This window comes from Bufo gargarizans, chromosome 4, assembly GCF_014858855.1.
Source record: "Bufo gargarizans isolate SCDJY-AF-19 chromosome 4, ASM1485885v1, whole genome shotgun sequence".
NCBI lineage: Eukaryota > Metazoa > Chordata > Amphibia > Anura > Bufonidae > Bufo > Bufo gargarizans.
The window spans coordinates 294,084,587-294,104,450 of record NC_058083.1 but is presented as its reverse complement, the minus strand read 5'-3'; the positions used below and the strand labels follow the sequence as shown (position 1 = coordinate 294,104,450).

The following is a 19,864-nucleotide window of genomic DNA, read 5'->3' as shown; positions in this document are numbered from 1 at the left end:
TTATTCAGTCAATGTAGGAGAGGACTGTCCTGTATTTGACGGCCTTTTTGAGTTCTGTCAGCTGTCTACTGGAGGCTCTGTTGGTAAGTGTGCTTCTTTATTCTGCAGTATGCCATGAGGGTTGTAAGGGTCTAGGCTCACATGCCGTCTGCATTATACAACTGATACTTGCCTGCAATGAGTGGGATCGGACATGACGCTATACCTTGTATTTTAACCCCTCAGCTGCAATCGGTAGTGACCATGGCATCTGAGTGGTTAGAAAGAGTGGAGTATACTTCCTCTATCCCCCAATCGGACCCACTGCACAATCGCACGGCATCAATCAGTTATTATAGCATCATGTGGTCTTATCTGGGTTCCCAGGCCTCCTGTCTTAATGCTCCTATTACACCATGCCTCTGGCAAGATGTGATAAGATGCAGGTGAAATAATTACCGTATACTGCAAAAAAAATAAATCATGAAATAAAGTTTTTAACAATATAAAAAAATAAAACAACCCTTTTTCAATTTCTCATATAAAAAGATAAAATAATTTGGTATGACCACAATATAAATATCTAGAATATTAACAAAACAAATGTAGTGAAAAAAAAAAAAAAAAAGTTATAATTTCATATTTTTTGTTTGGTACCCCCCCCCCCCCCCCCCCCCCAAAAAAAAAATGAAGGAAAAAAATGATCAAAATTGTATGTTCCTCAAATTGATATGCAAAAAACACAGCCAAGTTAGTGGGGGGGAAAAAGTTGTGGGAGACTCAAAACAAACAAAGTTTGAAGAGGCCCTTTAACCAGTTTTTACTTTACAAAAGGGATACCTCACACTGTAGCCCATGTTCTCTAGATGTCATATCGCAAATTTTTTTATGATATGCTCCTCCGTTGCACTGCTGTGCCCCTCGTTCTGTTTTGGCGCCCTGTATGCTAATTAATAGCATCGGAACAGGGAGGAGGAGACATCAGCTTTTCTCAGTGGGCGTCACTTCTCCCTGGCTGTGGCGCTGTCCAATCACAGTGGAGAGCGTCACAGCCAGGGAGAAGGTGAGCTTTTTTTTTTTTCTCAATGGCTATGACGCGGTCCGCTGTGATTGGACAGCGCCACAGCCAGGGAGAAGTGACGCCCACTGAGAAAAGCGGATGTCTCTTCCTCCCTGTTCCGATGCTATTAATTAGCATACAGGGCGCCAAAACAAAACGAGGGGCACAGCGGTGCAACGGAGGAGCATATCATAAAAAAATTAGCAATATGACATCTAGAGAACATGGGCTACAGTGTGAGGTATCCCTTTTGTAAAGTAAAAACTGGTTAAAAGTCCTCTTTAATTTCTAAAAAAAATGTCAATGTAAATGTCAATTTTACCTTGCTGTTCATTTTTCCCCTTGGGGAGCATGAAACTGTATTTCTGAGAATAGTGACTTTACACACTTGTAGGGTGTAATAGATATGATAAATGCAACATTTAAAGAGTATTCGGAGAGCATGGTAACAAGACCACAATCTGTACATATTGATCCCATTTGGGAAGATGACTTTATGAACCTGGACAGGATAAGAATGCTCAACAATACTTTGCCCCATGAGAGAAGTGACTATAGATTGCCCCCTTGGCAAACCTCAGTGTCAATTTGGCAACTTGAAACCAGTGACACAGCAGCTCCTTTAAAGGGGTTATCCGAGACTACCAAATGCTCCCCCATATGCTGGGCCCCTCACACTGATTCTACTTACCTGGCTTCCTGTGCCACTCCTGGTCCCCGCACCGCTGCTGCAGCTGCTTCTCCCCGTGTGCGGATGAAAATGTCCAGTATTGGAGGGGAGCAGCCAATGGCTGGCGGTGACAGGGACGTGATGCTAGGGAGACTTGTCCCCGACATCTGATGTTTTTATCCGCGCACGGGGAGAAGCAGCTGCGGCCGCGTGGGGACCAGGAGCGGTGCGGGGAGCTAGGTAAGTAGATTCAGTGTAAGGGGCCTGGCATATAGGGGAGCATTTGTTAGTCTTGGGTATCCCGTTTAACCAGCTCATTGTCATAGGTGCTGAGACTAGGATCCCCAACAATCTTACATTGATAGCCTATCCTAAGAGTAGGCCATCACTTTTTACAAAAATTTTACAAGGTTGTGCTATTTGTACATTCACTTCAATAGTACGTCTGCAAAATAGCTAAGTAAGTTCATTGAAGCCAGTGGAGACAGCTGCACATGTGCGGCGTGCCACATGAAGACATATTGGACATTTATGGCAAATCCTTTTCATATGAACCAAGTAAAGAATGTGTATCATTCAGTAATGACTAGTAACTGGTACATGGTTATTTCATGTAGTAAACGTTAGGGATCGACCGATACCGATAATCTGTGAATTTTCAGGACGATAGCCGATAATTTATACCGATATTCTGTGAATTTTCATACAATTTTTTCATACAATTTTTTGTTTGTAAATCTTTCTTTTTCATTTAGGCCTCGTGCACACGGCCGTGTTCCGCAGCCGAGAGCGGACGGTGGAAACCCGGCCGGGATTCCTCCTGACAGCATGAGCGCACGGCGTCATTGGTTGCGCCTAAGGGCATGTAATGTATTACTGTACAGCAGCGGCTGCATGAAGCGCACGGCGTCATAGCAGCCAATGACGCTGTGTGCTCATGCTGTCAGGAGGAATCCCGGCCAGGTTTCCACCGTCCGCTCTCGGCCGCGGAACACGGCCGTGTGCATGAGCCCATAACTAACTTTTAGCCCCCTTAGGGACTAGAACCCTCTATCAGGGTGAATAGGACTTCACACTCTCCCTGCTGCTCTGTACACACAGCAGCAGGGAGCAGACTATGGCAGCCAGGGCTTCAGTAGCATCCTGGCTGCCATGGTAACCGATCGGAGCCCCAGGATTACACTGCTGGGGCTCCGATCGGAACTTCCACTGAGGAGGAGGGGAGAGGGGACCCTGTGGTCACTGCCACCAATAATTAATACTGGGGGGCTTGGGTGGGGGGCGCACTGCGCCACCATTGATTAATACTGGTGTTGGGGGTGGGGGGGCGCACTTCGCCACAGATGAAGATAACTCTCTCATTAATTCATATACAGGAGGCGGGAGCTGGCTGCAGAATCACATAGCCAGCTCCCGACCTCTATGAGCGGTAGCTGCGATCCGCGGCAGTTAACCCCCTCAGGTGCCGCACCTGAGGGGTTAACTGCCGTGGATCGCAGCTACCGCTTATAGAGGTCGGGAGCGGATATATAATTCTGCAGCCAGCTCCCGCCTCCTGTTTATGAATTAATGAGAGTGGTATCTTCATTGGTGGCGCAGTGGCCACAACCCCTCCCTCCTCTCATTGGCGGCAGTGGCACAGGGGGGGGAGGGAGACACTGCTTCCTTCTCCCCTGTGCTGCTGAGGGAACACTGAGAGCGCTGTCAGCAGCGCGATCTGTGTTCCCCATACGCTATCGGAATATCGGCAAAATAAATGCCGATACCGATAGCGTTCAAAATCCTGAATATCGGCCGATAATATCAATAAAAGCAATAATCTGTCGATCCCTAGTAAACTTATGTTTACCCCTTTAAAAATAAATGGCATATGTTAGATGGCTGCTTAATTTCTTTCTGGAATGTTCCCCATTATTTTCCAGCCGGTGCAGTGAAACTGAATCGACAGCAGACAGACATGGCAGTTAACTGGGCAGGAGGGTTGCACCATGCTAAGAAATCTGAAGCGTCTGGGTTCTGTTACGTCAATGATATTGTTCTTGCCATTCTGGAACTACTAAAGTGAGTTTTAACTTTTACATGTTTGTTAGGGTAAGTTCACATCTGTGTTGTGTTTTCTGTATTTTCTTTCCATCAGAGGAACTGAAAAATGGGAAAACTTTTGTTTTAGTTTTTTGGGGGGGCATCAGTTGTGTTCTGTTCTGCCAGGTGACAGGGAAAAAGGTACAACAGATAGAACTTTTCCTCCATTCAAAAATAACTGAAACCTAAATCGCTATTTTCCATTTTTTGTGTTCCTTTAATGGAATAAAAGTACAGTAGGCACAATGCTGATGGTGGTCTCTGCCTTAGGCTGGGGCTATATGGCGATCTTGGCCGCAAAACTCGTCGCACAATCAAATAATGCTGTGTAATAGTGCAGCTGTTAACCTGAATGGGGTCGCACCACCAGTCCAACATTGCTGGATATTTTGAGATTCTGGGGTGGTGGGAAAGGCAACTCGCCAGTCACTCTGCAACCCATTCAGTTCAGTGGCTACACAGCAATGTTTGGTGTCGCAGCCAAGGTCGCCATGTACACACCATTAGGCATCGTTCACGCGGTCAGTATTTGTAAGCCAAAGCGAGCTGTGGATGCTACAAAGAGAGAGACAGTATCATGGAAATATTTCTTCCTCCCCTGTTTTTTAGGACCCACTCCTGGTTTTGGCTTACAAATACCGACGACAAACTGACTGCATGAAAGTAAGGCCTGTTTTACACTGCCGGCAGTAGTTCTGGTAGAGAACAGCATGCTGGAGCTCTCTGGATCTGGCATTGCCAGAGGTTACCGGATTGCCTATCGGCCCCATTGACTACATATTCTGTAAAAACTTGTTGTTTTTTTTTGTTTGTTTTTTATCTACTGAAAGTTTTTGTACCATAAGAATTACCACAATTTCATTTTTGGCTGGCCATGTTACGTAATGTAACATATAATATAATAACAAGATACATAATCCTCTTCCTCATCCTGTGAGATCCATTGATCGCGTAACCTTTCTGCAACTCTGTTCCATTCCCGCAAGTGGACATACAAGATGCTGAGCGGGTGCCATACCCGCTGGGTGGGTGCTGCACAGCAGACACCTGGAAGCAATGCCTTTGATCAATGAGAATGCTGATCACAGCCATTAAAGTCATTGCAGTCTATGGGAGAAGCGATTAGACAATCATATGTTCAGGTCCCCTAAGGCAGGGATGGCCAATCTGCGGCTCTCCAGCTGTTGCAAAACTACAACTCCCAGCATGCCCAATCTGCCTACAGCTATCAGTTTACTGCAGGGCATGGTGGGAGTTGTAGTTTTACAACAGCTGGAGAGCCCCAGGTTGGCCATCCCTATCCTAAGGGCATGTAATAAAGTGTAAAAAAAAAAGTTTTCAAAATTCCCTTTCCTTTCACCATATTAAAAATAAAGAATAAAAAGATAAAGATCATTGTCACTGCTGCATGCCAAAGCACACGCACTATTAAAATATAAACGTATTTATCCCATACGGTGAAAGGCATAATGGAAAAAGAAAATGGGCAATTCGCTTTTTTTTTTTTTTTTTGTAGCTTCACCTTTCCCAAAAAATTGACTAAAAAGAGATCAAAAAGTCATGCACTCTCCAAAATGGTATCAATGTAAACTATGGATCGCCCAGCAAAAAATTCAGAGCTCTGTAAACGTAGCTATAAAGTTATGGATGTCAGAATATGGTGATGCAAAGAAAACTTTTTTTTCCAAGTTTATTTTTTTTGTTATAAAACAAGAAAAACTTTGTAAATACAGTATTGCTGTAATCGTACTGACCTGGAAAATGAAAGTAACGTCAGTTTTACCGTGTAGTGAAAACCCATAAAACTATGGCGAAATTGCATTTTTTTTCCGATTCCACCCCATTTGGATCTTTCCCAGATTCTCACTACATATGCAATAGTAAATGGTACTGTAAGAAAGTACAATTTGTCACTCATACGGTTATTTGAACAGAAAAATAAAAAAATTATGGTCCCAGGAAGACAGAAAGTAAAAAAACAAAAACTGGAAAACTGCTTGGTCCTGAAGGGGTTAAGCTTCAATAACTAGCATAGCTGCTATTCTTTGCATTATCCGGACGGCGCTGCTTACAACTCCTCAGGAGGTAATCTTTCCAAGGTTAGGGCCAGAGGCACTTTCAGACGTAGGAAAACATCGGATCCACACCACTCATTCGATTCCTCAATGGGCCGTTCTGTGGATCGTCAGAGGTCGCACGAATAGTGAAATACCATCGGCCAAGGGTAACTCATAAAAGGTTTATTATACTCACAAGTATAGCGGCATAAAAAGCATATCACAAGACACTGAATATCTCTCGTGTTCCACCCGACCCGGGTTTCGCTCATGCTTCGTCAGGGGCGAACACCCCACCCGCTCCCAAGCTGCCTTTTAGCTCCACATACGTCCCATCCCCCCACAGACACAAAACACCATTATATAAAAACATACATAAAATGTATAAAACATCTCTAACTGAACAATCTCTAGCAGTTCATTTCTCATTAGTTTAATAAAACCTATTTCTTTTTACCAGCAAATCGCTCAATCTATACACCTGCACCAGCTGAAGTAATGAAACCTCATTACCACCATTCATATAGACCACCGCCAGTATGTTCATTCAGGAATCTCTTCCCGTCTCTGATTCACGATCACGTCACTACTTGCGTCCAATCAGAGATTACCGCATCCTAATCACATGATGCAAATTCTCCAATCAGCATCTATTCATCTCTTCATTCATTGACTACTGGATCCCTCCCTCCAATCCGGGTATCGTATTCTTTGTATTTTATCGCATACTCACTTCTACTCATACCACAGTAGAATCTCTTCTCTATTGCTTACTGGATATTACATTTTATATCGCCATTTCCAAAATGACTCCTTGAAGTAATAGCCCAGAACATATGCGTCACTTCAAGCACGGTTTAAAATCAAAGTCTATATTTAACCCCTGCGGTTGTAATGTCGCAAGCTTATATATCCAATCTACTTCACAACGATTTATTTTAGCAACTGGATCACCACCCTGCCAATGCCGTTTTACCAGTTCCACCCCCACAAACTTCACACCCTTTGTTTGTTTTTTGTGCACTTTTTTAAAGTGTAGGGGGACGCTATGGGTCTCTAAACCTTTTTTGATATTGCGAATATGTTCTTGTATCCTTGTCTTCAGTTTTCTCATTGTCCGACCCACATACTGGAAGCCACAAGGGCTCTCCAACAGGTAGACGACCCCCATGTGTTCGCAAGTGATCTCACCTTTAATCTTATATTCCAGTTTTGACTGTCTATTCGTCTGTTTATCCTCTTTGCTCCTATTCCTACATGCAGGGCAGAAGCTACACCATGTGAATCGATTGCTATTTTTCTTCACGGTCTCTTTTTGAATATGGCTATGCACTGAGTAGTTGAGTATACTAGGGGCTCTTTTTAATATTATAACCGGTTGGTCAGGGATCATATTCCCCAGTACTGATTCATTATTTAACACCCTCCAATTTTTCTTAATCGCATTCCTAATACATCCAGCGTTCACATTATACTGCATTAGAAAAGTAAAGCGAAAATCTAACGCAGTATAATGTGAACGCTGGATGTATTAGGAATGCGATTAAGAAAAATTGGAGGGTGTTAAATAATGAATCAGTACTGGGGAATATGATCCCTGACCAACCGGTTATAATATTAAAAAGAGCCCCTAGTATACTCAACTACTCAGTGCATAGCCATATTCAAAAAGAGACCGTGAAGAAAAATAGCAATCGATTCACATGGTGTAGCTTCTGCCCTGCATGTAGGAATAGGAGCAAAGAGGATAAACAGACGAATAGACAGTCAAAACTGGAATATAAGATTAAAGGTGAGATCACTTGCGAACACATGGGGGTCATCTACCTGTTGGAGCGCCCTTGTGGCTTCCAGTATGTGGGTCGGACAATGAGAAAACTGAAGACAAGGATACAAGAACATATTCGCAATATCAAAAAAGGTTTAGAGACCCATAGCGTCCCCCTACACTTTAAAAAAGTGCACAAAAAACAAACAAAGGGTGTGAAGTTTGTGGGGGTGGAACTGGTAAAACGGCATTGGCGGGGTGGTGATCCAGTTGCTAAAATAAATCGTTGTGAAGTAGATTGGATATATAAGCTTGCGACATTACAACCGCAGGGGTTAAATATAGACTTTGATTTTAAACCGTGCTTGAAGTGACGCATATGTTCTGGGCTATTACTTCAAGGAGTCATTTTGGAAATGGCGATATAAAATGTAATATCCAGTAAGCAATAGAGAAGAGATTCTACTGTGGTATGAGTAGAAGTGAGTATGCGATAAAATACAAAGAATACGATACCCGGATTGGAGGGAGGGATCCAGTAGTCAATGAATGAAGAGATGAATAGATGCTGATTGGAGAATTTGCATCATGTGATTAGGATGCGGTAATCTCTGATTGGACGCAAGTAGTGACGTGATCGTGAATCAGAGACGGGAAGAGATTCCTGAATGAACATACTGGCGGTGGTCTATATGAATGGTGGTAATGAGGTTTCATTACTTCAGCTGGTGCAGGTGTATAGATTGAGCGATTTGCTGGTAAAAAAAAATAGGTTTTATTAAACTAATGAGAAATGAACTGCTAGAGATTGTTCAGTTAGAGATGTTTTATACATTTTATGTATGTTTTTATATAATGGTGTTTTGTGTCTGTGGGGGGATGGGACGTATGTGGAGCTAAAAGGCAGCTTGGGAGCGGGTGGGGTGTTCGCCCCTGACGAAGCATGAGCGAAACCCGGGTCGGGTGGAACACGAGAGATATTCAGTGTCTTGTGATATGCTTTTTATGCCGCTATACTTGTGAGTATAATAAACCTTTTATGAGTTACCCTTGGCCGATGGTATTTCACTATTCGTGCGACCTCTGACGATCCACAGAACAGTCCATTGATGAATCGAATGAGTGGTGTGGATCCGATGTTTTCCTACGTCTGAAAGTGCCTCTGGCCCTAACCTTGGAAAGATTACCTCCTGAGGAGTTGTAAGCAGCGCTGTCCGGATAACGCAAAGAGTGACAGTGTGAATTTTACCCACTTCGCCAAAGGACCTGCAGCGCAATTTGGATAAGGCAACGTATCGGAAACTTTTATTTTCTGCTAGCATAGCTGCTATGACTGACAAGTTCTGAGGACAGGTCATCAATATACAGGTGAAACTGAATTTTTTTTAATATCGTGCAAAAGTCCATTTATTTCAGTAAGGCCTCATGCACATGACCGTTGTGTTCCTTGTCTGTTGTTCCGTTTCCGTGATTTTCTGCGGACCCATTGTCTTTCAATAGGTCTGTTGAAAACTCGGATAATGCACCGTTTGTCGTCCGTGATCTGTGTTTCCAGTCCGTCAAAAACACATATGACCTGTCCTATTTTTTTTTCACGGACAACTGTTCGCGGACCCTTTCAAGTCAATGGGTCTGTGAAAAAACACGGAGGCACACAAGATTGTCATCCGCGTCTGTTTTTTTCCTATCATTTGCAAGGCAAACTTGACTTAGATTTCTTTTCACTTTCCTTCATGTCTGGTGATCCTCCAAAAATCAAGGAAGACAAACAGAAAGATCACAGAACAACGGAACCTCGTTTTGCGGACCGTGAAAAAATACTGTCGCGTGCATGAGGCCTAATGCAAATTAAAAGGAATTGCATTATGTAGCTTAAAATTAGAGTTTTGTGAAAAGGTTCAATTTTCTAGGCTCAAAGTGTCACACTCTAGTCAGCTAATTAATCCATACCACCTGAGCGAAGGGCACCTAAAAATTGTGACTTTAGGGTTTCATAAGCTGTAAGCCATAATCATCCAAATTATAACAAATAAAGGCTTGAAATATCTCGCTTTGCATGTAATGAGTCTCATATGTTAGTTTCACCTTTTAAGTTGCATTACTGAAATAAATGAACTTTGCACGATATTCTACTTTTTCGAGTTTCACCTGTAGAAGTCCTGGACTACCACATTAACATTAACTGTAGATATTTTAGGGTTTTATGTGCTAATAGTTCCTACATTGCTGGTTCATATTGCGTCAAATAAATTTTTTTCTTTTAGGTACCACCAAAGAGTGTTGTATATTGATATTGATATCCATCATGGTGATGGTGTTGAAGAGGCATTTTATACCACTGACCGTGTCATGACTGTTTCTTTCCATAAATATGGGGAATATTTCCCAGGCACTGGAGATCTCAGAGTATGTATAGAAATGACTAAGTCTAAATTATATTGCCTTGTCAATTTGTTTTCACAAAGCTCTTGGGGGAGGAATATATTCAGACAGGCGTTTTTTGCACTAGTCTTAATAAAAATAAAAAAATACACTTTTGTAAGGCTACTTTCACACTCGCTTTTGGTGCAGATCTGTCATGGATCTGCACAGACGGATCCTTTCAGATAATACAACTGTCTGCATCCGTTCATAACGGATCAGTTTGTATTATCTTTAACATAGCCAAGACGGATCCATCTTGAACACCATTGAAAGTCAATGGAGGACGGATCCGTTTTCTATTGTGCCAGATTGTGTCATAGAAAACGGATCCGTCCCCATTGACTTACATTGTGTGATAGGACGGATCAGTTTGGCTCAGTTTCGTCAGACAGATTCCAAAAAGCTGCAAGCAGCGTTTTGTTGTCCACCTCCAAAGCAGAATGGAGACGGAACGGAGGCAAACTGATGCATTCTGAGCGGATCCTTTCCATTCAGAATGCATTAGGGCAAAACTGATCCGTTTTGGACCGCTTGTGAAAGCCCTGAACGGATCTCGCAAACGGAAAGGCAAAACGCCAGTGTGAAAGTAGCCTAAGAGGCACCATCGGGGATGGACTGGGAACTTACAGTGGCCCTGGAAAAAAATAATAGTAAAAGTGGCCTTATTTTGTAGTGGGGCACAAATTGACAAAAGGCAGGGTCAACACAAGTAGGCAGGGCCAGCAATATCATATTGCAGCACATTATAATACCAGAGCAGAGCCTAATACCACATCACAAAATACTTTCCAAAAAACTGCCCCTCTGTGGTGGCTAGCTGCCACGTTCTGTCCTCCTACTCTAGTTGCCTGAGGATGGCAATACAGTTAAATTCAAGAGTCGGGAGGGGAGCGTTGGATAATTACTTACCATGGTTGGGAGCCCCCTAGTCATCGGCCTACTTGTGAAGTTTCCCTGTAGGGTCCCCCCAGGGCACCAAAATTCTTAATAATTGTGGTGCATCTCGGAAAGGCCATGCACCAGAAATTGAAATCTATGCCAGTATGGAGCTGGTGTGCATCTCTCCTGTGGTATTTACTGCAGTTTTCTGGTGCAGGTATGTGTTGAGCCATGTAAGGCCACTTCCACACCCATCGAGTTGTAGATTTAGCACAAAATGGAGATATGTGACTTTTCTTTCCCATAAAACTGCCATAGAGCATTAATAAATCCCCCTTGTGATTTTGTCTGTCTGGTATGGGCTCTAGTGTTTCTGACACCAAAACTGGCATTGTCTGCAATGCTTTTGTGTTCAAAATTACTGGAATGGGATCAATCTGTATTTCTTGTGATTTTAGTTTGAAAACTGATCTATCATAGCTGTTATGGCTCTGTAACGAACGTACGTTGTTCTAGTGTGGCAGGGCCGAATGTTGGAACCCAGCCAATCTGATATTGAAGACTTAGACTAGTGATAGGTCATCAATATTAAACTCTTAGAAACGTGGTTTAAGCGTTATGTACGCCTTCGAGGACAATTTTTTTTTATAATTGCATTTTACTCATTCTTGGCTAAAAATCTTTTTTTCAATTGGTCTTTATTAAAAATATTCGGCCATTCTGTGTCACAGGGTTAACTGTTTGTCTAGCTGTGTAAATCCTACTTTCACTTTGTCCCGGTCATCTAATAACCCTCATCTCTAAATTCCTAAAAGGTCATAAACACTTATTTCCCTAGTCGTCTCGATGACACCACATCCTGAGACTGACTTTCTCTGATAGGAAAAACACAGAGAGGTTTAAATTCCACCCCTTCCCCTTTATGACCAGTGTTTTCCTGTCCTAACAGGATAGGAAGCAGAAGAGGTGCATTGAGGTTCTTTGGGGCCCATGTGTTAAACACATATGCAGGCCGAGGTCGGATCCACAGTGTGGCTCTCCCTCCTCCTCTGGTGGCCTGTGCACGAACGCAGACTGTTGCTATCACATGCAAAGATCCCCCTGCAGCGGTCCAGGCGGATTTCATGCAGTGGGGAAGAAAGATGGCGGCCGGAGTGACACTGTGATGTGCTCCCTCCGGACACCACCAGCGTGTGATGTTAGATCCTGGGGGCGGGACCAGACGTCATCTCCAGGCAGGTCACAGGAAGCATAAAAGGCCGCAGGACCTGCTCAATGGCGTCCGGACAGCACAATCCCTTCCACTGGGGAGGAACAATACAGTGTCTGTGGCGGACGGGAGCGTTTTTTTCAGATGAGTGCCCCTATCACACTGGGCTCTGGAGGCGAGCCTGCATCAAATCCAGGAGTTGTTAGTAGCCTGGTATCAGGCATATGGTGTACCACCCCCTTTCCCTGGTTAGCTGATTCTTCTCTCCCTTACAATTTCAGCTCCAAAAAAGACGACATAATGTGGAGTATGTTATAAGCGTTTACCCAGCACAGGAGCTAAACCCTTATGTAAAGAATGTACTTCTAATGTTGTAAAAGCTGAATCCTCTAGTTTCCGCACTAGCTGCCCAGGATCCAACTCCCCCTAACCCTCCTCAAATCATCCATGATAGTCGCAATCCGGTGTCTGACTCAGATTCTGACATTTTGGAAGGCTCAGGCGCCGAAACATATGAAAAAACATGCATCTTCTGATGAAGATAACGAATATAAACGGTTCTTATTTAATCCAGGTGACATTGATGAGCTTATAAAGGTGATTAGAGCCACAATTCAGATCAAAGTGTCTAAAAAGCCTAGGTCAGTGCAGGAAGAGATATTTGGAGGCTGGGGGAAAAGAGGAAATCTGTATTCTTAGTTCTAGATAAAATTCAGAAGTTAATTAAGTCCGAATGGGAGAAGCCAGATAAAGGATCTTTCATTCCCAGGGGCACCAAGAGGCGCTATCTTTTTAACAATGAGGATTGCACCGATTGGGAATCCATTCCCAGAGTAGACCCTCCCGTGGCTAAAGTAGCTAAACATACCGCCCTACCATTTGAAGATTCAGCGCAACTTAAAGATCCTATGCAGAGGAAAGCAGAGAGCCTACTAAGGAAAACCTAGGATGCTACGGCAGCTTTTCTTAAACCAAGGGTTGGCCTGGGCATGTCTAAGCTCCGTTTCAGAGGATAGATCGTCACTTTTAAACAAAGTGCAGAACCCCTTCAAGAACTTGAGAGCAAATTACATCGAATTCATGGATATTAAACCTCATAAGAGAGGGTTTCCATGTGGAGTTACAGTCTTCCCCTCCAGAATTTTTTTTTATCACCACTCCCCCTCCCCTCTCAACAAGATACCTTAACGACAGGCATAGAAGATTTACTAAAATTAGGAGCAATAGAACCTGTCCCAAAAGATCAGCTAGGAGAGGGTCACTACTCTCGCCTATTCTTAGTGGAAAAAAACTGGAAGCCCAGAATTATAATAAATCTAAAACTCTTGAACAAACATGTTACATATCAAAAGTTCAAGATGGAAACTTTAAGATCAGCAGTAAAATTAATAAAAAAGGAAAGCAGTAATGGCCTCAATCGATTTAAGGGATTCTTATTACCATATACCGATACACAAAACATCAAGAATATTCCTAAGATTTGCAATACGCAGGAGGGGTCACATCCAACATTATCAATTTGTATGTCTCACCTTCGGAATTTCCTCAACACCTAGGAGAGTATTCACCAAGATCATGGCGGAGATGGTAACGGCACTAGGACAAAAAGCAATCGGTGTTTTCTCGTATCTGGACGATCTTCTAGTGATATCAGATCTTTCCCCAAACAGCCGAAAACTGTTTATAGGGATATCTTTAGATTCGGTGTCTCAGAAATCATTTCTGCCTTTGATCAAAATAGAGAAATTGAAAAGCCAGATAAGAGAATTAAGAGAGGAGATTCTTCTCTATGAGAACAGCAATGAAGATTCTCGGAAGTCTCATTATGTATCCCGGCAGTCGCTTGGGCTCAATTCCATCTAAGACCCCTTCAAAAAAATGTTTTATCCAAGTGGAACTGGTCACAGGTGACCCTAGAGAAACAGATCTTTCTAGACGAAAATGTAAAAAAATGTCCTAAAGTGGTGGCTCATAGACAATAATCTAGAGAAGGGAATATACTGGAAGCAGGAGCGTCCCCTTATAATCACAACTGTTAGTCTTCAGGGTTAGGTTTCCTGCTAAACTACAGCCCCCAATCAGGGCAGATGGCCACTCCTAATAAGATAACAATCCTCGAACTTCAGAGAACTACTAGCAATTTGGGAAGCTCTGAAGAAAACATCGCATTTATCAAAAGACTGTCATATTCAAATTTATTCGGACAATTCAACAGCAGTATCCTTCATTCAGTATCGGGGAGGGACGAGACACCATCCACTTCAGAGTCTAGCAAACAAAATATTTTCAATATAGAGGCAGATTACATGAGCCATCATGTTCTGGATCCTGGGGAGTGGACATTATGCCCAGAAGCATTCCAGTTGATAAAAAAGTGGGGCAAACCGTCAATAGACCCTTTCGTCTCCCGAAAAAAAATCGCCAAGTAGACCAATTTTTCTCTCTCAACCCAAGAGATCGCCAAACAGCGGCGGATGCTTTCAATTAGGACTGGACATCTCTCCTAGTATACGCATTCCCGCCTATACCTTTAATTCCCAAGGTCCTAGAGAAATGTACCTTGATATTGGTGGCTCCCTTCTGGCCCAAGAGGAACTGGTTTGCACTTCTAAAGTCACTCAGCATGGGGTTATCTAGTAAAGTGGTTTCCACCCTACTCCTTAGCAGGAAACAAAATACAAACAAGGTTTATTTAAAAGTTTGTAGGAAATTTGCCTCTTGGTGTAGAGGTATCTGGTGTAGAGGACTAGAGGTATCTAGAAATGACAAAGGATTGGAGAATTGACAAGAACTTTTTTTGTTCAATTTTGCGGACCAAATAGAGGTAAAAGGGTGGCAAAAAGTTCAATTTCCCGCTGGATAAGAACAGCTATTTCAGAAGCCTATAAGTTTGGAAGGGAAGCCCCTCCTTTACTTAGAGCACATTCTACAAGGGGCATTGCTGCTTCTTGGCAGAGAGATAGTCAGCCTCTCTACAACAGATTTGTAGGACAGCAGCTTGGAAAAGAATACATACTTTTACCAAGCATTACAAGCGAGATGTTTTTTCTAGCGAAGACATGGCCTTTGGAAGGAAAGTCCTTTGTGCTATTGTCCCCCCCTGAAATATTCTTTATTTCTCAAAATGTGGTGTCATGGAGACGACTAGGGAAATGAGTATTACACACACCGGTAATCCGGTTTCCTGGAAGTCCCCATGACACCACATACTTCCCACCCATTTATTTTAGTACATTGATTCATTTTTTTGTTTTTCTAAGTAATGTATTATCTCTTTTATCCTGGTTACGTTGTAAATACACTGGTGTTGAAGGGAAAGGTGTGGGATTTAAACCTCTGTGTGTTTTTCCTGTCCTATCAGAGGAAGTCAGTCTCAGGATGTGGTGTCATTGAGACTTCCAGGAAACTGGATTGCCGGTGAGTGTAATACTCATTTAAGGCACATTCTTATCAGTAAGATAGGAATTGAGCTATAATGCGTGTTTTATAAGGAGCTAGAACACGGTAAAAATACATATCCTGCTACTAGAAAATCTCAGCCCTGTACAAAGAAAAGGGCTCCAAATTTTTTATGAAGGCCAATTAAAAAAAAAAAATTTTAGCTCAAAGGAGTACAATGCAATAATAATTTTAAAAGAATGCCCCCAAAGGTGTACATGGCCTTTAAGTTTTCCTGTGAACCAGTCTCTGCTGCCTTTCTATTCTGATTTCTGTTTTTAGGATATCGGGGCTGGTAAAGGAAAGTATTATGCTGTCAATTTCCCAATGAGGGATGGGATAGATGATGAATCTTACGGACAGATATTCAAACCAGTGAGTATATTGTGTAGTGACTGATCCTTCATGTTCTGTCTTTACATGTGACGAATGCTATTAACATTCATATGGTTATTCTGTAGATCATATCAAAAGTGATGGAAATGTACCAGCCTAGTGCTGTGGTCTTACAGTGTGGAGCCGATTCATTGTCTGGGGATCGCCTTGGATGTTTCAATTTAACAGTGAAAGGTAATCGAAGACTGAAAACATAGGCCTAGATTTATTATGCCTGCACTCCAGAATTCTGGCTTCATAAAGTTGCAAAATGGGGCTTTTGTGACTTTGGGCTCGCATGAGAAAAAAACCTTGACTTTTTGCATTTTTACACCACTTACTCCAGTTTTGAAATATGGTTGGGAAAGTTGCAAAAACAAGTTGCAGTCTCACTCCAGGTGGAGGGTGGAGTATAAAAACTGGAGTAGCTTTTCTAGACAAAAGTGTTAGGCTTAAGGATAAGACCAATTTATCAAACATGTGACGTGGACGTGAAAAATCATGCCCCCCCATGAGGGAAGAAGTAGAGGTGTCAGAAGGGGACAACCCACAACTCCATACCAGGCTGTCAAAGGAGAAGAGCACTCCAGTAGAACTATTAACAAATCATGGCCAGAGAATCTGGATGTCAGGCATGACCATGGCCCACAAGAAAAGAATATTGAGGGAGAGAAGAGACACAATGGGAGCAAGGCAGTGGAACCGACCCCAAAAAATTGGGGAGTAACCTGGTAGGAAAAGTGTCCTCCGGGATAAAAAAAAATTCCCTTTAGACCTAGTGCTAAGGGGTTTGTCTCATAAGAATGTTCCTCAAGGAGAATGACCATGGTAAGCAGAAACATGGAGAGGACCTTAAGCTCCATAACAAGAGAAGAGAGAAGCTGTCTGATACCTACGGAAGGCTGCCTGAACTGGCGAACCTAACTGGAAGCTAAAGAAAAAGTACCGAGGCCAAGGGAACGGGTAGAAGCAACCTACATGTCTGAAAACATAAAAGTTGCGTAAACCCATCAGACACTATCTGCCGCCACTGCGGACCAACTCCGCCTAAAGAAGAAGAGAAGGAGGCTATGAGAGGAATGTACGAAACAGCCAGACCGGAACCAGATGTGGGATAAATACTGCACCAGGAAGGGAGTGCCGATGTTGAACGCCACAAAGTCCCAGGAAAAAATGGTAACTGAACCATACTACCCACGCAGATACTCCCCAGCAGAAAGGGGGTCTACAAGAACCCAACGGCTATGGAAACTGACCGAGCAAGCAGAAACAGTATCTGATGAGGTGCGACTACTCGCCTTGCAGAAGGGAAGAAGTAGAAGAGGCTGATACAGTTCAGTAGGGAACTAGTGTAAGTGGTGACAACAAGGACAGTATGACCGCCGCACCCGCTAAAGAAAGCAGTGCAGACAACTCGGAGACAAACTGGATAAGTGCATACCCAAACTTCCACAAGGAGGGAACGCTGATGCTGTCACCATAGCAGATGGTAGAGGCAATGCACAACATGTTGTCACAGGTAACAGGGTGGGGAAAACACCAGATAACACACAGACTGAAATAGAATGGAGTCTAGGCCTCAAAGCTAAGGGAAAGGGATGGTGACCTCCCTAGAAATCCCTAGACCTCTCCCTGACTCCTGCCAATATGAGTAACCCTGAAGGTAGAAATACTCATATACCAGAATTTTAGCCCTGGAGACCCTGGAAATTCCTAGGAGTGGTGGCAGGGAACAAGACTACTGGTTCCTTCCCAGATAAAGGAACCAGCGTCTCCCTGAGGCCTAGAAAACAAACACAAGCGAACAACAACATGCACTTGGCTTAAAGAAGAATGGAGGAGCAGGAGATCCAAAGGAACAACACACCAGCTCAACCAACTCCAGCAAGAAATATCAACCACATGGTAAGCAGTGTGAGTCAGAACTAAATAGAGCCTCAGTAATGACCACAAGCTGCACCTGACAAGAGGTGTGGTGATTACCAAACAACAACACTGCAAGGAGAAAACAGACTGTCAGATACCCTCACGTGCCGCCAGTCTCTCAGATCTTCTCACCTCTGTCATGGGAGGGACCGTGACACATGTGAAGAACAAGGTGCTAAACCAGCGCCACAGAAATTGGTAGGTTATACCAGGTACATAAAACAGCACTAGTGCCTACCAGCAGTGAGCAAACCCATCACCACTAGCATGGCTTGGTATGGGCATTTGACCAGCACCATAAGGAATAGGTGAACCTATCAGCCAGTGCCTCAGGAGCACCATACATACCATGCCTGGTAAATGTGTTGCAGAAAACCACACAAAATGCCAGGATCGATACCCCACATAGAGGAAGGGGATGCGGCACGATTCTCCCGTGCAGTGCCCACTGACAATGTCTCCTGTAAGCCAGAACCCGTGACGGTCGGCATTTGAAGGACGAACACAAAAAACTCCCCCTTAGAAGGGGTCACACAGTAGTAGCCACGGAACAGGAGTAGCCCAAAAGTCTATGGCCAGCACCCATGGCCTCTCCAGAGGGGAGACTCCACCTGAAAATGAGGTCAAACAGCCGTAGCCAACATGAACTGTTGGTAGCGCAATACGAAAACTGGCAACCCATGCAGACGTTACCCCTACTCGAGGAGTGTGGACGCCGTGCGTGCCAAGGAAAAGCAACAAAATTAGAATGCTCTGCATGGGGACTCAAAGCACGAGGAGAGGCATGTAGTGGGTCAACACCCTGAAAAGACAGAGACTGCCACGTAGGCGCCCAACCCAAATCCGTACAATGACTACCTGAGGAATAGCGTATTGTGAAAGTAGTCACAGTATCCCGTGGTAGTGCCAAAATACCCCATATGACAGAGGTAAGATTGTCTCTGTCTAGCAAGGAGATCACCCTTGGAACATGATGGAATGCGATAGGGCGGAAGATTCCAGAGGTAGTTAGAATACTTTGCCTATGGAAAGAAGGGAGCCTGACAAGATGTACAGTATCCACTGTTAGAACAAGTACTACTGGTTGTGGAACTACCCGCCGATGGAAGGAGGGTAATGCTACAGGATCTTACATTATGCAGTTGTGGTACCCATCTCCACCTAAGAAAGACAGATAATGTAACAGGATAAACCGTTTACAGTGGTAGTAGAGTTACTCCGTTGACAGAGCGAACCCCGACAGATGTACAGGGTCCACTGGTAGGGCAGGCACTACTGGTTGTGCAACTACTCAGTCAATAGAAGGAGGGTAATGCAACAGGATCTACAGTATGCGATTGTGGTGCAACTAGTCCACCTATAGAAGGTGGAAATCCAACCAGACAGAAGATAACCAGAATTAGTGCAATTACTCCGCCTGCGGAAGGGGTAATGCGACAGGACATATGGTCTCCGGTGGAAGTGTAATTACTGCGCCTAAGAAAAGAGAGTAATGCTACAGTCTGTATAGGATCCAGTGGTAGCGCAATTACTCCATGGAATAATAATGTCACAGAATGCACAGTACCCAGTGGAAGTGTAAATACACCCAGTATGGAAGGAGGGCAATGCTACCGGGAATATATGATCCAGTGGTAGTGCCAGTATTTTGACTATGGAAGGAGGGTAATGGTACAGGAGGTACAGTATCCAATGGTATTGCTAGTACTCTGCCTATAAAAGGAGAGTAATGTGACAGGCTGTACAGTATCCACTGGTGAAGCAAATACTCCGCCTACGGAAAGAGGCCTTCTTACCGGATGTATAGGGTCCCATATGCAAATACCCGGTCTATGAATAAAGAGCAATGATACAGAATGAATAGGAAACAGTGGTAGTGCAAATACTCCGCCTAAGAAAGGAGGGTAATGCTACAGGCTGTACAATATCCAGTGGTAGTGCAAGTATTCCATCTAAGAAAGGAGGGTAATACTACAAGCTGTACAGTATCCAGTGG

The 19,864-nt window shown here is 43.5% G+C and overlaps 2 protein-coding genes across 3 annotated transcripts in view; one reads left to right on the top strand and one right to left on the bottom strand.

Moving 5' to 3' along the window:
- LOC122933775 (protein ALP1-like) overlaps positions 1–19,864 on the bottom strand; it is a 104,973-nt gene that overhangs the window by 47,443 nt on the left and 37,666 nt on the right. The gene's annotated exons all lie outside the window — the stretch shown is intronic.
- The window catches only part of HDAC2 (histone deacetylase 2), a 63,729-nt gene that overhangs the window by 28,655 nt on the left and 15,210 nt on the right, over positions 1–19,864 (top strand). For both annotated transcript variants that reach the window (XM_044288776.1, XM_044288777.1), the window contains exons 4-8: positions 9–83; positions 3,632–3,770; positions 9,881–10,022; positions 15,850–15,942; positions 16,029–16,137. In XM_044288776.1, coding sequence (XP_044144711.1) covers positions 9–83; positions 3,632–3,770; positions 9,881–10,022; positions 15,850–15,942; positions 16,029–16,137 — 558 coding nt within the window. The remainder of the gene's footprint in view (positions 1–8; positions 84–3,631; positions 3,771–9,880; positions 10,023–15,849; positions 15,943–16,028; positions 16,138–19,864) is intronic.